This window comes from Eleutherodactylus coqui, chromosome 1 (assembly GCF_035609145.1).
Source record: "Eleutherodactylus coqui strain aEleCoq1 chromosome 1, aEleCoq1.hap1, whole genome shotgun sequence".
NCBI classification, from domain to species: Eukaryota; Metazoa; Chordata; class Amphibia; order Anura; family Eleutherodactylidae; genus Eleutherodactylus; species Eleutherodactylus coqui.
In genome coordinates, this window is record NC_089837.1 from 524,209,785 (window position 1) to 524,226,911 (window position 17,127).

The 17,127-nt window shown below is 45.0% G+C and overlaps 1 protein-coding gene across 2 annotated transcripts in view; it reads right to left on the reverse strand.

The window, feature by feature from the left end:
• Positions 1–16,879, reverse strand: part of LOC136589405 (zinc finger protein 773-like) — a 47,244-nt gene extending 30,365 nt beyond the window's left edge. For both annotated transcript variants that reach the window (XM_066588297.1, XM_066588298.1), the window contains exons 1-2: positions 16,748–16,879; positions 89–238 (exon numbers count right to left, since the gene is read on the reverse strand). In XM_066588297.1, coding sequence (XP_066444394.1) covers positions 89–214 — 126 coding nt within the window. In that variant the 5' untranslated portion in view covers positions 215–238; positions 16,748–16,879. The remainder of the gene's footprint in view (positions 1–88; positions 239–16,747) is intronic.
• Between the last annotated feature and the right edge of the window lie 248 nt (positions 16,880–17,127).

Genomic DNA, 17,127 nt, shown 5'->3' on the forward strand with positions numbered 1-17,127 from the left:
AAGAGTAAGGTCCCTAGGAAAACCAGGATACAAATCGGATTGGAAAGGGTTAATGGCGGTGATGTCACATGACCGCGTCGTCCCTCACCTCTCCTGTCAGCAAGTAGATGATCTCCAGGGTGACATTTAATATCCTCTGGGTCATCTCACTGCTGTCCATCATCATCCTCAGCCGACCGGTCCTAGAGAGGCTCTCCTGATGGGCGCAGACCATGAAAGGCCCTCGGAGGCGGCAAAACTGCAATAAAATAATAAGAGACACATACTTAGGGATAATACGTAGTCGGGCTCATAGAACCGTCAGTTTTTAGTCAAAAGGTTTTAAATGATCGGTTTTACTGCAACTGTGTCTGATGAGCATAACGGAGCTGAAAATAATAATGATGAAGGTTGTGTAATGGTGGGGGTCGTAGTAATGATGATAGCAGTAATGATTGAGGTAGTAGTGGTAAGGATGGTTGCAGTAGTAATAATGGAGGTAGTAGTGGTAATGATGGCTACAGTAGTAATGATGGAGGTTGTAGCAGTAATGATAGAGGTAGCAGTGGTAATGATGGTTACAGTAGTGATGATGATAGCAGTAATGATTGAGTTAGTAGTGGTAAGGATGGTTGTAGTAGTGGTAATGATGGAGGTTGTAGCAGTAATGATAGAGGTAGTAGTGGTAAAGATGGTTACAGTAGTAATGATGGTAGTAGTAATGATGGAGGTTGTAGTGGTAGTGATGATAGTAATAACGATGGAAGTTGTAGTAATGATGAGGGTAGTAGTAGTAATGATGGAGATGATAGTTGCAATGGTGGAAGTGGCAGTAATAATGATGAGGGTAGTAGTGGGAATGATGCTCGTAGTAGTAATGATGGAGGTGGTAGTTGTAATGATGATAATAGAAGTAATAGTGATAAGGATGGTAGCAATAATGCTGGGGGTAGTAATGATAATGGTAATAATAATGATGGAGGTAATAGTGGGGGCAGTAAGGGTGGCAGTTGTAGTAGTAATGATGGAGGTACTAGTGGTGAGGATTGTAGTAGTAATAATAATAATAATCGCAGGGATAGTAATGATAGCGGTTGCAGTAGTAATAATAGAGGTTGCAATAGTAGTGGTGAGGATGGTAGCAGTAATAATGATGGGGGTAGTAAAGACAATGATAATAGCAGAAATGGTTGTACTGGTAATGGTGGACATACTAGTAGGGGTAGTAATGATCGAGGTTGCAGTAATAATGATGGTTGCAGTAATGATTGGGAGTAGTAGTGGTAAGGACGGTAGTACTAATAATGGTGAAGGTAGTAGTGGTAAGGATTGTAGTAGTAATAATGGAGGCGGTAGTAGTATTAAGGAAGGTAGTAGTAATGGTAGGGGTAGTAATGATGGAGGTTGCAGTAGTAATGATGGAGACCGTAAAAGTAATGATGGAGGTAGTAGTGGTAAGGATGGTAGTAGTAATAATGATGGGTGTTGTAGTGATGATAGAGGTGATGGTGGTAATGATGGGATAGTAAAGGTAATAGCGATAGTAGCAGTAATGGTGGTAGTGGTAATGATTGAGGTAGTAGTGGGGGTAGTAATGATGGTTGCAGTAATGATTGGGAGTAGTAGTGGTAAGGATAATAGTACTAATAATAATGGAGGTAGTAGTGGTAAGGATGGTAGAGGTATTAGTGGTAAGGATGGTAGTAATAATAATGATGGGTGTTGTAGTGATGATAGAGGTGATAGTAAAGGGGTATTAAAGGTAATAGCGATAGTAGCAGTAATGGTGGTAGTGGTAATTATAGAGGTAGTAGTGGGGGTCGTAATGATCGAGGTTGCAGTAGTAATGATGGTTGCAGTAATGATTGGGAATAGTAGTGGTAAGGAGGATAGTACTAATAATGATGGAAGTAGTAGTGGTAAGGATGGTAGTAGTAATAATAATGGAGGTAATAGTGGTAAGAATGGTAGTACTAGTATGGGAGTGGAGGTGGTAATGATGAAGGTAGTAGTAATGGTGGTAGTGGTAATGATGGGGTTAGTAGTAAGGGTAATGATAAGGGTGGCCCTAATGGTGAAGGTAGTAGAGGTAATGATGGGGTAGTAGTAATGATGGGGGTGGTAGTAATGGCAATGATAAGGTTAGTAGTAATGATGGAGGTGGTAGTGGTAATGATGGAAATAGTAACGATGTAGGTGGTACTGGCAATGATGTAGGTGGTAGTGGTAATGACAGGGTAAGTAGTAATGGTGGTAGTGGTAATGATGGGCGCGGCAGTGGTAATGATAGGAGCAATAGTAATTGTAGTAGCAGTAATGACGGTAATGGTAATGATGGGGGTAGTAGTAATGGTAGTAGTGGTAAGGATGTGGGTAGTAGGGATGGTAGCAACAGTAATGATGGGGGAAGTAGTGGTAATGATAGGGATGGTGGTAGTGGTAATGATAGGGGTAGTAGTTGTAATGACGGTAGTAATAATGATAAAGGTGGTAGTGGTAATGATGGAGAGAATAGTGGGGATTGTAGGATGATGGAGGATGCAGTAGTAATGATGTGGTTTGTAGTGGTAATGGTGAAGATAGCAGTGGTAATGGTGGGGGTAGTAGTAGTAATGATGGTAGTAATAGTGGGGATAGTAATGGTAATGATGGGGGCGGTAGTAGGGGTAGGAGCGGTAATGATGACGGTGGTAGTGGTAAGGATGGGGTAGTAGTGGTAATGATGGGGGTGTTAGTAATGATTGGGCTAGTAGTGGTAAGGATTTGGTAGTAGTGGTAAGGATGGGGTAGTAGGAATGGTGGCAGCAATGATGGAGGTAGCAGCAGTAATGATAGAGGTGGTAGTAATGGTGGTGGTGGTAATGATGGGGGTTGTAGTGGTAAGCATTGGGTGGTAGAAACGGTGGTAGTGCTAATTATGGGGGTAGTAGTTGTAATGACGGTAGTAATAATGATGGGGGTGGTAGTGGTAATAATGGAGATAATAGTGGGGATTGTAATGATGGAGGATGCAGTAGTAATAATGGGTGTTGCAGTGGTAATGATGGAGGTAGTAGTGGGGATAGTAATGATGGAGGATGCAGTAGTAATGATGGGGCAATAGTGGTAATGATGGGGGTGGTAGTGGTAATTGTGGGTTAGTAGTGGTAATGATGGAGGTGGTAGTGGTAATGATGGGGTATCAACGATGGGGGTAGTAATAATGATGGGGTAACAGTAGTAATAGTGGAGGTGGCAATGATGGGGGTAGTAGTAATGGTGGAGGTTGCAGTAGTAATGATGGCTGCAGTAACAATGGTGTAGCAGCAGTAATGATAGAGGTGGTAGTAATGGTGGTGGTGGTAATGATGGGGGTTGTAGTGGTAAGGATTGGGTGGTAGAAACGGTGGTAGTGATAATTATGGGGGTAGTAGTTGTAATGACGGTAGTAATAATGATGGGGGTGGTAGTGGTAATGATGGAGATAATAGTGGCGATTGTAATGATGGAGGATGCAGTAGTAATAATGGGTGTTGCAGTGGTAATGATGGAGGTAGTAGTGGGGATAGTAATGATGGAGGATGCAATAGTAATGATGGGGTAATAGAGGTAATGATGGGGGTGGTAGTGGTAATTGTGGGTTTGTAGTGGTAATGATGGAGGTGGTAGTGGTAATCATGGGGTATCAATGATGGGGGTAGTATAGTAATGATGGGGTAACAGTAGTAATAGTGGAGGTGGCAATGATGGGGGTAGTAGTAATGGTGGAGGTTGCAGTAGTAATGATGGCTGCAGTAACAATGGTGTAGCAGCAGTAATGGTGGAGATGGTAATGATGGAGGTGGCAGTGATGGTAGCAGCAGTAATGGTGGAGGTACTAGTAGTGGTAATGAGGGGGTAGTAGTGGTAATGATGAGGGGAGTAGTGATAATGATGTAGGTAGTAGTCATGGTAGAAGCAGTAATGGTGGAGGTACTAAGAGTGGTAATGATGCGGGTAGTAGTGGTGAAGGTACCAGTAGTGGTTATGATGGGGGTAGTAGTGATGGAGGTAGTGGTAATGATGGGGACAGTAGTGATGGAGGTACTAGTTGTGGTAATGATGGGGGCAGTAGTTATGGAGGTACCCTGTTTCCCCGAAAATAAGACAGTGTCATATTAATTTTTGCTTCAAAATACTTCACTTTTTACATGGTATTAGTGGCAATGATGGGGGTAGTAGTCATGGTAGCAGTAGTAATGGTGGAGGTGGTCATGATGGGGGTAGCAACGGTAATGATGGGGGCAGTAGTGATGGAGGTACCAGTAGCGGTAATGATGGAGGTAGCAGTGATGGAGGTACTAGTAGTGGTAATGATGGGGGTAGTAGTGATGGTGGAGGTACCAGTAGTGGTAATGATGAGGGTAGTAGTGGTGATGATGGGGGTAGTAGTGATGGAGGGACTAGTAGTGGTAATGATGAGGGTAGTAGTGATGGAGGTACTAGTAGTGGTAATGATGGGGGTAGTAGTGATGCAGGTACTAGTAGTGGTAATGATGGGGGTAGTAGTGATGCAGGTACTAGTAGTGGTAATGATGGGTGCAGTAGTGACGAAGGTACTAGTAGTGGTAATGATGGGGCAGTAGTGATGGAGGCACTAGTAGTGGTAATGATGGGGCAGTAGTGATGGAGGCACTAGTAGTGGTAATGATGGGTGCTGTAGTGACGAAGGTACTAGTAATGGTAATGATGGGGGAAGTAGTGATGGTGGAGGTACTAGTAGTGGTAATGATGGGGCAGTAGTGATGGAGGCACTAGTAGTGGTAATGATGGGGCAGTAGTTATGGAGGCACTAGTAGTGGTAATGATGGGGGCAGTAGTGATGTAGGTACTAGTAGTGGTAATAATGGGTGTAGTAGTGATGGAGGTACTAGTAGTGGTAATGATGGGGGTAGTAGTGATGCAGGTACTAGTAGTGGTAATGATGGGGGTAGTAGTGATGCAGGTACTAGTAGTGGTAATGATGGAGCAGTAGTGATGGAGGCACTAGTAGTGGTAATGATGAGGGTAGTAGTGATGGAGGTACTAGTAGTGGTAATGATGGGGGCAGTAGTGATGCAGGTACTAGTAGTGGTAATGATGGGGGCAGTAGTGATGCAGGTACTAGTAGTGGTAATGATGGGGGTAGTAGTGATGGAGGTACTAGTAGTGGTAATGATGGGTGCTGTAGTGACGAAGGTACTAGTAATGGTAATGATGGGGGAAGTAGTGATAGTGGAGGTACTAGTAGTGGTAATGATGGGGCAGTAGTGATGGAGGCACTAGTAGTGGTAATGATGGGGCAGTAGTGATGGAGGCACTAGTAGTGGTAATGATGGGGGCAGTAGTGATGTAGGTACTAGTAGTGGTAATAATGGGTGTAGTAGTGATGGAGGTACTAGTAGTGGTAATGATGGGGGTAGTAGTGATGCAGGTACTAGTAGTGGTAATGATGGGGGTAGTAGTGATGCAGGTACTAGTAGTGGTAATGATGGGGGTAGTAGTGATGCAGGTACTAGTAGTAGTAATGATGGGGCAGTAGTGATGCAGGTACTAGTAGTGGTAATGATGGAGCAGTAGTGATGGAGGCACTAGTAGTGGTAATGATGAGGGTAGTAGTGATGGAGGTACTAGTAGTGGTAATGATGGGGGCAGTAGTGATGCAGGTACTAGTAGTGGTAATGATGGGGGCAGTAGTGATGCAGGTACTAGTAGTGGTAATGATGGGGGTAGTAGTGATCGAGGTACTAGTAGTGGTAATGATGGGGGTAGTAGTGATGGAGGTACTAGTGGTGATAGTGATGAGGGTCGTAGTGATGGAGGTACTAGTGGTGGTAATGATGGGGGTAGTAGTGATGGAGGTACTAGTAGTGGTAATGATGAGGGTCGTAGTGATGGAGGTACTAGTAGTGGTAATGATGGGGGTAGTAGTGATGGAGGTACTAGTAGTGGTAATGTTGAGGGTAGTAGTGATGGAGGTACTAGTAGTGGTAATGATGGGGGCAGTAGTGATGGAGGCACTAGTAGTGGTAATGATGGGGGTAGTAGTGATGGAGGTACTAGTAGTGGTAATGTTGAGGGTAGTAGTGATGGAGGTACTAGTAGTGGTAATGATGGGGGCAGTAGTGATGGAGGCACTAGTAGTGGTAATGATGGGGGTAGTAGTGATGGAGGTACTAGTAGTGGTAATGATGGGGGTAGAAGTGATGGAGGTACTAGTAGTGGTAATGATGAGGGCAGTAGTGATGGAGGTACTAGTAGTGGTAATGATGGGGGTAGTAGTGATGAAGGTACTAGTAGTGGTAATGATGGGGGTAGTAGTGATGGAGGGGAGGTACTAGTACTGGTAATGATGGGGGAAGTAGTGATGGAGGTACTAGTAGTGGTAATGATGAGAGTAGTAGTGATGCAGGTACTAGTAGTGGTAATGATGATGGTAGTAGTGATGGAGGTACTAGTAGTGGTAATGATGGGGGCAGTAGTTATGGAGGTACTAGTAATGGTAATGAGGAGGGTCGTAGTGATGGAGGTACTAGTAGTGGTAATGATGAGGGTAGTAGTGATGGAGGTACTAGTAGTGGTAATGATGGGGGTAGTAGTGATGCAGGTACTAGTAGTGGTAATGATGGGGCTAGTAGTGATGCAGGTACTAGTAGTGGTAATGATGAGGGTAGTAGTGATGCAGGTACTGGTAGTGGTAATGATGAGGGTAGTAGTGATGGAGGTACTAGAAGTGGTAATGATGAGGGTAGTAGTGATGCAGGTACTAGTAGTGGTAATGATGGGGGTAGTAGTGATGGAGGTACTAGTAGTGGTAATGATGGGGGTAGTAGTGGTAATGATGGGGGTAGTAGTGATGGAGTCACTAGTAGTGGTAATGATGAGGGTAGTAGTGATGGAGGTACTAGTAGTGGTAATGATGAGAGTAGTAGTGATGCAGGTACTAGTAGTGGTAATGATGAGGGTAGTAGTGATGCAGGTACTAGTAGTGGTAATGATGAGGGTAGTAGTGATGGAGTCACTAGTAGTGGTAATGATGAGGGTAGTAGTGATGGAGGTACTAGTAGTGGTAATGATGAGAGTAGTAGTGATGCAGGTACTAGTAGTGGTAATGATGAGGGTAGTAGTGATGCAGGTACTAGTAGTGGTAATGATGAGGGTAGTAGTGATGGAGTCACTAGTAGTGGTAATGATGAGGGTAGTAGTGATGCAGGTACTAGTAGTGGTAATGATGGGGGTAGTAGTGATGGAGGTACTAGTAGTGGTAATGATGGGGGTAGTAGTGATGGAGGCACTAGTAGTGGTAATGATGGGGGTAGTAGTGATGGAGTCACTAGTAGTGGTAATGATGAGGGTAGTAGTGATGGAGGTACTAGTAGTGGTAATGATGAGAGTAGTAGTGATGCAGGTACTAGTAGTGGTAATGATGAGGGTAGTAGTGATGCAGGTACTAGTAGTGGTAATGATGAGGGTAGTAGTGATGGAGTCACTAGTAGTGGTAATGATGAGGGTAGTAGTGATGGAGGTACTAGTAGTGGTAATGATGAGAGTAGTAGTGATGCAGGTACTAGTAGTGGTAATGATGAGGGTAGTAGTGATGCAGGTACTAGTAGTGGTAATGATGAGGGTAGTAGTGAAGGAGTCACTAGTAGTGGTAATGATGAGGGTAGTAGTGATGGAGGTACTAGTAGTGGTAATGATGAGAGCAGTAGTGATACAGGTACTAGTAGTGGTAATGATGGGGGTAGTCGTGATGGAGGTACCAGTAGTGGTAATGATGAGGGTAGTAGTGATGGAGGTACTAGTAGTGGTAATGATGAGGGCAGTAGTGATGGAGGTACTAGTAGTGGTAATGATGAGGGCAGTAGTGATGGAGGTACTAGTAGTGGTAATGATGAGGGCAGTAGTGATGGAGGTACTAGTAGTGGTAATGATGAGGGTAGTAGTGATGGAGGTACTAGTAGTGGTAATGATGAGGGCAGTAGTGATGGAGGTACTAGTAGTGGTAATGATGAGGGTAGTAGTGATGGAGGTACTAGTAGTGGTAATGATGAGGGCAGTAGTGATGGAGGTACTAGTAGTGGTAATGATGAGGGCAGTAGTGATGGAGGTACTAGTAGTGGTAATGATGAGGGCAGTAGTGATGGAGGTACTAGTAGTGGTAATGATGAGGGCAGTAGTGATGGAGGTACTAGTAGTGGTAATGATGGGGGTAGTAGTGATGCAGGTACTAGTAGTGGTAATGATGAGGGTAGTAGTGATGCAGGTACTAGTAGTGGTAATGATGAGGGTAGTAGTGATGGAGGTACGAGTAGTGGTAATGATGGGGGCAGTAGTGATGGAGGTACTAGTAGTGGTAATGATGAGGGCAGTAGTGATGGAGCTACTAGTAGTGGTAATGATGAGGGCAGTAGTGACGGAGGTACTAGTAGTGGTAATGATGAGGGTAGTAGTGATGGAGGTACTAGTAGTGGTAATGATGAGGGCAGTAGTGATGGAGGTACTAGTAGTGGTAATGATGGGGGTAGTAGTGATGCAGGTACTAGTAGTGGTAATGATGGGGGTAGTAGTGATGGAGGTACTAGTAGTGGTAATGATGGGGGTAGTAGTGATGCAGGTACTAGTAGTGGTAATGATGGGGGTAGTAGTGATGCAGGTACTAGTAGTGGTAATGATGGGGCAGTAGTGATGGAGGTACTAGTAGTGGTAATGATGGGGGTAGTAGTGATGGAGGTACTAGTCGTGGTAATGATGGGGGCAGTAGTGATGGAGGTACTAGTAGTGGTAATGATAAGAGTAGTAGTGATGCAGGTACTAGTAGTGGTAATGATGAGGGTAGTAGTGATGGAGGTACTAGTAGTGGTAATGATGGGGGCAGTAGTGATGGAGGTACTAGTAGTGGTAATGATGGGGGCAGTAGTGATGGAGGTACTAGTAGTGGTAAGGATGAGGGTCGTAGTGATGGAGGTACTAGTAGTGGTAATGATGAGGGTAGTAGTGATGGAGGTACTAGTAGTGGTAATGATGGGGGTAGTAGTGATGGAGGTACTAGTAGTGGTAATGATGGGGGTAGTAGTGATGGAGGTACTAGTAGTGGTAATGATGGGGGTAGTAGTGATGCAGGTACTAGTAGTGGTAATGATGGGGTAGTAGTGATGCAGGTACTAGTAGTGGTAATGATGGGGCTAGTAGTGATGCAGGTACTAGTAGTGGTAATGATGAGGGTAGTAGTGATGCAGGTACTAGTAGTGGTAATGATGGGGGTAGTAGTGATGGAGGTACCAGTAGTGGTAATGATGAGGGCAGTAGTGATGCAGGTACTAGTAGTGGTAATGATGAGGGTAGTAGTGATGGAGGTACTAGTAGTGGTAATGATGAGGGCAGTAGTGATGGAGGTACTAGTAGTGGTAATGATGGGGGCAGTAGTTATGGAGGTACTAGTAATGGTAATGATGAGGGTCGTAGTGATGGAGGTACTAGTAGTGGTAATGATGAGGGTAGTAGTGATGGAGGTACTAGTAGTGGTAATGATGGGGGTAGTAGTGATGCAGGTACTAGTAGTGGTAATGATGGGGTAGTAGTGATGCAGGTACTAGTAGTGGTAATTATGGGGGTAGTAGTGATGCAGGTACTAGTAGTGGTAATGATGAGGGTAGTAGTGATGCAGGTACTAGTAGTGGTAATGATGAGGGTAGTAGTGATGGAGGTACTAGTAGTGGTAATGATGGGGGTAGTAGTAATGGAGGTACTAGTAGTGGTAATGATGGGGGTAGTAGTGATGGAGTCACTAGTAGTGGTAATGATGAGGGTAGTAGTGATGGAGTTACTAGTAGTGGTAATGATGAGAGTAGTAGTGATGCAGGTACTAGTAGTGGTAATGATGAGCGTAGTAGTGATGCAGGTACTAGTAGTGGTAATGATGAGGGTAGTAGTGATGGAGTCACTAGTAGTGGTAATGATGAGGGTAGTAGTGATGGAGGTACTAGTAGTGGTAATGATGAGAGTAGTAGTGATGCAGGTACTAGTAGTGGTAATGATGAGGGTAGTAGTGATGCAGGTACTAGTAGTGGTAATGATGAGGGTAGTAGTGATGGAGTCACTAGTAGTGGTAATGATGAGGGTAGTAGTGATGGAGGTACTAGTAGTGGTAATGATGAGAGTAGTAGTGATACAGGTACTAGTAGTGGTAATGATGGGGGTAGTAGTGATGGAGGTACCAGTAGTGGTAATGATGAGGGCAGTAGTGATGGAGGTACTAGTAGTGGTAATGATGAGAGTAGTAGTGATACAGGTACTAGTAGTGGTAATGATGGGGGTAGTAGTGATGGAGGTACTAGTAGTGGTAATGATGGGGGTAGTAGTGATGGAGGTACTAGTAGTGGTAATGATGGGGGTAGTAGTGATGGAGGTACTAGTAGTGGTAATGATGGGGGTAGTAGTGATGGAGGTACTAGTAGTGGTAATGATGGGGGTAGTAGTGATGCAGGTACTAGTAGTGGTAATGATGGGGGTAGTAGTGATGCAGGTACTAGTAGTGGTAATGATGGGGGTAGTAGTGATGCAGGTACTAGTAGTGGTAATGATGGGGCAGCAGTGATGCAGGTACTAGTAGTGGTAATGATGGGGGTAGTAGTGATGCAGGTACTAGTAGTGGTAATGATGGGGCAGCAGTGATGCAGGTACTAGTAGTGGTAATGATGGGGGTAGTAGTGATGCAGGTACTAGTAGTGGTAATGATGAGGGCAGTAGGGATGCAGGTACTAGTAGTGGTAATGATGGGGCAGCAGTGATGCAGGTACTAGTAGTGGTAATGATGGGGCAGCAGTGATGCAGGTACTAGTAGTGGTAATGATGAGGGCAGTAGTGATGCAGGTACTGGTAGTGGTAATGATGGGGCATCAGTGATGCAGGTACTAGTAGTGGTAATGATGGGGGTAGTAGTGATGCAGGTACTAGTAGTGGTAATGATGAGGGCAGTAGTGATGCAGGTACTAGTAGTGGTAATGATGGGGCAGCAGTGATGCAGGTACTAGTAGTGGTAATGATGGGGCAGCAGTGATGCAGGTACTAGTAGTGGTAATGATGGGGGTAGTAGTGATGCAGGTACTAGTAGTGGTAATGATGGGGGTAGTAGTGATGGAGGTACTAGTAGTGGTAATGATGGGGCAGCAGTGATGCAGGTACTAGTAGTGGTAATGATGGGGCAGCAGTGATACAGGTACTAGTAGTGGTAATGATGGGGGTAGTAGTGATGCAGGTACTAGTAGTGGTAATGATGTGGGTAGTAGTGATGCAGGTACTAGTAGTGGTAATGATGGGGGCAGTAGTGATGCAGGTACTAGTAGTGGTAATGATGTGGGTAGTAGTGATGCAGGTACTAGTAGTGGTAATGATGGGGGTAGTAGTGATGCAGGTACTAGTAGTGGTAATGATGGGGGTAGTAGTGATGCAGGTACTAGTAGTGGTAATGATGAGGGTAGTAGTGATGCAGGTACTGGTAGTGGTAATGATGAGGGTAGTAGTGATGGAGGTACTAGAAGTGGTAATGATGAGGGTAGTAGTGATGCAGGTACTAGTAGTGGTAATGATGGGGGTAGTAGTGATGGAGGTACTAGTAGTGGTAATGATGGGGGTAGTAGTGGTAATGATGGGGGTAGTAGTGATGGAGTCACTAGTAGTGGTAATGATGAGGGTAGTAGTGATGGAGGTACTAGTAGTGGTAATGATGAGAGTAGTAGTGATGCAGGTACTAGTAGTGGTAATGATGAGGGTAGTAGTGATGCAGGTACTAGTAGTGGTAATGATGAGGGTAGTAGTGATGGAGTCACTAGTAGTGGTAATGATGAGGGTAGTAGTGATGGAGGTACTAGTAGTGGTAATGATGAGAGTAGTAGTGATGCAGGTACTAGTAGTGGTAATGATGAGGGTAGTAGTGATGCAGGTACTAGTAGTGGTAATGATGAGGGTAGTAGTGATGGAGTCACTAGTAGTGGTAATGATGAGGGTAGTAGTGATGCAGGTACTAGTAGTGGTAATGATGGGGGTAGTAGTGATGGAGGTACTAGTAGTGGTAATGATGGGGGTAGTAGTGATGGAGGCACTAGTAGTGGTAATGATGGGGGTAGTAGTGATGGAGTCACTAGTAGTGGTAATGATGAGGGTAGTAGTGATGGAGGTACTAGTAGTGGTAATGATGAGAGTAGTAGTGATGCAGGTACTAGTAGTGGTAATGATGAGGGTAGTAGTGATGCAGGTACTAGTAGTGGTAATGATGAGGGTAGTAGTGATGGAGTCACTAGTAGTGGTAATGATGAGGGTAGTAGTGATGGAGGTACTAGTAGTGGTAATGATGAGAGTAGTAGTGATGCAGGTACTAGTAGTGGTAATGATGAGGGTAGTAGTGATGCAGGTACTAGTAGTGGTAATGATGAGGGTAGTAGTGAAGGAGTCACTAGTAGTGGTAATGATGAGGGTAGTAGTGATGGAGGTACTAGTAGTGGTAATGATGAGAGCAGTAGTGATACAGGTACTAGTAGTGGTAATGATGGGGGTAGTCGTGATGGAGGTACCAGTAGTGGTAATGATGAGGGTAGTAGTGATGGAGGTACTAGTAGTGGTAATGATGAGGGCAGTAGTGATGGAGGTACTAGTAGTGGTAATGATGAGGGCAGTAGTGATGGAGGTACTAGTAGTGGTAATGATGAGGGCAGTAGTGATGGAGGTACTAGTAGTGGTAATGATGAGGGTAGTAGTGATGGAGGTACTAGTAGTGGTAATGATGAGGGCAGTAGTGATGGAGGTACTAGTAGTGGTAATGATGAGGGCAGTAGTGATGGAGGTACTAGTAGTGGTAATGATGAGGGCAGTAGTGATGGAGGTACTAGTAGTGGTAATGATGAGGGCAGTAGTGATGGAGGTACTAGTAGTGGTAATGATGGGGGTAGTAGTGATGCAGGTACTAGTAGTGGTAATGATGAGGGTAGTAGTGATGCAGGTACTAGTAGTGGTAATGATGAGGGTAGTAGTGATGGAGGTACGAGTAGTGGTAATGATGGGGGCAGTAGTGATGGAGGTACTAGTAGTGGTAATGATGAGGGCAGTAGTGATGGAGCTACTAGTAGTGGTAATGATGAGGGCAGTAGTGACGGAGGTACTAGTAGTGGTAATGATGAGGGTAGTAGTGATGGAGGTACTAGTAGTGGTAATGATGAGGGCAGTAGTGATGGAGGTACTAGTAGTGGTAATGATGGGGGTAGTAGTGATGGAGGTACTAGTAGTGGTAATGATGGGGGTAGTAGTGATGGAGGTACTAGTAGTGGTAATGATGCGGGTAGTAGTGATGGAGGTACTAGTAGTGGTAATGATGGGGGTAGTAGTGATGGAGGTACTAGTAGTGGTAATGATGGGGGTAGTAGTGATGCAGGTACTAGTAGTGGTAATGATGGGGGTAGTAGTGATGCAGGTACTAGTAGTGGTAATGATGGGGCAGTAGTGATGGAGGTACTAGTAGTGGTAATGATGGGGGTAGTAGTGATGGAGGTACTAGTCGTGGTAATGATGGGGGCAGTAGTGATGGAGGTACTAGTAGTGGTAATGATAAGAGTAGTAGTGATGCAGGTACTAGTAGTGGTAATGATGAGGGTAGTAGTGATGGAGGTACTAGTAGTGGTAATGATGGGGGCAGTAGTGATGGAGGTACTAGTAGTGGTAATGATGGGGGCAGTAGTGATGGAGGTACTAGTAGTGGTAAGGATGAGGGTCGTAGTGATGGAGGTACTAGTAGTGGTAATGATGAGGGTAGTAGTGATGGAGGTACTAGTAGTGGTAATGATGGGGGTAGTAGTGATGGAGGTACTAGTAGTGGTAATGATGGGGGTAGTAGTGATGGAGGTACTAGTAGTGGTAATGATGGGGGTAGTAGTGATGCAGGTACTAGTAGTGGTAATGATGGGGTAGTAGTGATGCAGGTACTAGTAGTGGTAATGATGGGGCTAGTAGTGATGCAGGTACTAGTAGTGGTAATGATGAGGGTAGTAGTGATGCAGGTACCAGTAGTGGTAATGATGGGGGTAGTAGTGATGGAGGTACCAGTAGTGGTAATGATGAGGGCAGTAGTGATGCAGGTACTAGTAGTGGTAATGATGAGGGTAGTAGTGATGGAGGTACTAGTAGTGGTAATGATGAGGGCAGTAGTGATGGAGGTACTAGTAGTGGTAATGATGGGGGTAGTAGTGATGGAGGTACTAGTAGTGGTAATGATGGGGGTAGTAGTGATGGAGGTACTAGTAGTGGTAATGATGGGGGCAGTAGTGATGGAGGTACTAGTAGTGGTAATGATGAGAGTAGTAGTGATGCAGGTACTAGTAGTGGTAATGATGATGGTAGTAGTGATGGAGGTACTAGTAGTGGTAATGATGGGGGCAGTAGTAATGGTAATGATGAGGGTCGTAGTGATGGAGGTACTAGTAGTGGTAATGATGAGGGTAGTAGTGATGGAGGTACTAGTAGTGGTAATGATGGGGGTAGTAGTGATGCAGGTACTAGTAGTGGTAATGATGGGGTAGTAGTGATGCAGGTACTAGTAGTGGTAATTATGGGGGTAGTAGTGATGCAGGTACTAGTAGTGGTAATGATGAGGGTAGTAGTGATGCAGGTACTAGTAGTGGTAATGATGAGGGTAGTAGTGATGGAGGTACTAGTAGTGGTAATGATGGGGGTAGTAGTAATGGAGGTACTAGTAGTGGTAATGATGGGGGTAGTAGTGATGGAGTCACTAGTAGTGGTAATGATGAGGGTAGTAGTGATGGAGGTACTAGTAGTGGTAATGATGAGAGTAGTAGTGATGCAGGTACTAGTAGTGGTAATGATGAGGGTAGTAGTGATGCAGGTACTAGTAGTGGTAATGATGAGGGTAGTAGTGATGGAGTCACTAGTAGTGGTAATGATGAGGGTAGTAGTGATGGAGGTACTAGTAGTGGTAATGATGAGAGTAGTAGTGATACAGGTACTAGTAGTGGTAATGATGGGGGTAGTAGTGATGGAGGTACTAGTAGTGGTAATGATGAGGGCAGTAGTGATGGAGGTACTAGTAGTGGTAATGATGGGGGTAGTAGTGATGGAGGTACTAGTAGTGGTAATGATGGGGGTAGTAGTGATGGAGGTACTAGTAGTGGTAATGATGGGGGTAGTAGTGATGGAGGTACTAGTAGTGGTAATGATGGGGGTAGTAGTGATGGAGGTACTAGTAGTGGTAATGATGGGGGTAGTAGTGATGCAGGTACTAGTAGTGGTAATGATGGGGGTAGTAGTGATGCAGGTACTAGTAGTGGTAATGATGGGGGTAGTAGTGATGCAGGTACTAGTAGTGGTAATGATGGGGGTAGTAGTGATGCAGGTACTAGTAGTGGTAATGATGGGGCAGCAGTGATGCAGGTACTAGTAGTGGTAATGATGGGGGTAGTAGTGATGCAGGTACTAGTAGTGGTAATGATGGGGCAGCAGTGATGCAGGTACTAGTAGTGGTAATGATGGGGGTAGTAGTGATGCAGGTACTAGTAGTGGTAATGATGAGGGCAGTAGGGATGCAGGTACTAGTAGTGGTAATGATGGGGCAGCAGTGATGCAGGTACTAGTAGTGGTAATGATGGGGCAGCAGTGATGCAGGTACTAGTAGTGGTAATGATGAGGGCAGTAGTGATGCAGGTACTGGTAGTGGTAATGATGGGGCATCAGTGATGCAGGTACTAGTAGTGGTAATGATGGGGGTAGTAGTGATGCAGGTACTAGTAGTGGTAATGATGAGGGCAGTAGTGATGCAGGTACTAGTAGTGGTAATGATGGGGCAGCAGTGATGCAGGTACTAGTAGTGGTAATGATGGGGCAGCAGTGATGCAGGTACTAGTAGTGGTAATGATGGGGGTAGTAGTGATGCAGGTACTAGTAGTGGTAATGATGGGGGTAGTAGTGATGGAGGTACTAGTAGTGGTAATGATGGGGCAGCAGTGATGCAGGTACTAGTAGTGGTAATGATGGGGCAGCAGTGATACAGGTACTAGTAGTGGTAATGATGGGGGTAGTAGTGATGCAGGTACTAGTAGTGGTAATGATGTGGGTAGTAGTGATGCAGGTACTAGTAGTGGTAATGATGGGGGCAGTAGTGATGCAGGTACTAGTAGTGGTAATGATGTGGGTAGTAGTGATGCAGGTACTAGTAGTGGTAATGATGGGGGTAGTAGTGATGCAGGTACTAGTAGTGGTAATGATGGGGATAGTAGTGATGCAGGTACTAGTAGTGGTAATGATGGGGGTAGTAGTGATGGAGGTACTAGTAGTGGTAATGATGGGGGTAGTAGTGATGCAGGTACTAGTAGTGGTAATGATGGGGGTAGTAGTGATGGAGGTACTAGTAGTGGTAATGATGGGGGTAGTAGTGATGGAGGTACTAGTAGTGGTAATGATGGGGGTAGTAGTGATGCAGGTACTAGTAGTGGTAATGATGGGGGTAGTAGTGATGGAGGTACTAGTAGTGGTAATGATGGGGCAGCAGTGATGCAGGTACTAGTAGTGGTAATGATGGGTGTAGTAGTGATGCAGGTACTAGTAGTGGTAATGATGGGGGTAGTAGTGATGGAGGTACTAGTAGTGGTAATGATGGGGGTAGTAGTGATGCAGGTACTAGTAGTGGTAATGATGGGGGTAGTAGTGATGCAGGTACTAGTAGTGGTAATGATGGGGGTTGTATTGATGCAGGTACTAGTAGTGGATACATTACCACACGAAGCTCTCAGATCTCAGGCAGCTCCTATAACTATCAAACGAATCACATTTGGTGCCGCAGCGCTGTCTGGGAGTTGTAGTCACGTGATTGTCGCTCTATAATCCGCATCACACCACAGCCGGCTTGTAAGACTACAGAGACCCGGCGCCTCCTCCTCCTCCTCCTCACACTCGGCCATTACTATTGTTTGCGAATGAGAATTGACACATCGGTGAGGTATCGATAAGTAGAGGAAAAGCATCGATTTATGTTCACTGTCAAATAACGAAGCCGGCGTAAGGAACCAACGTTTATTGTTTAGGACTACAACAACATGGCGGCCCAAGCGTCTGTAAGGGGAACCTCTGCCGGCCGGCCGATAGTGCCGATGACAC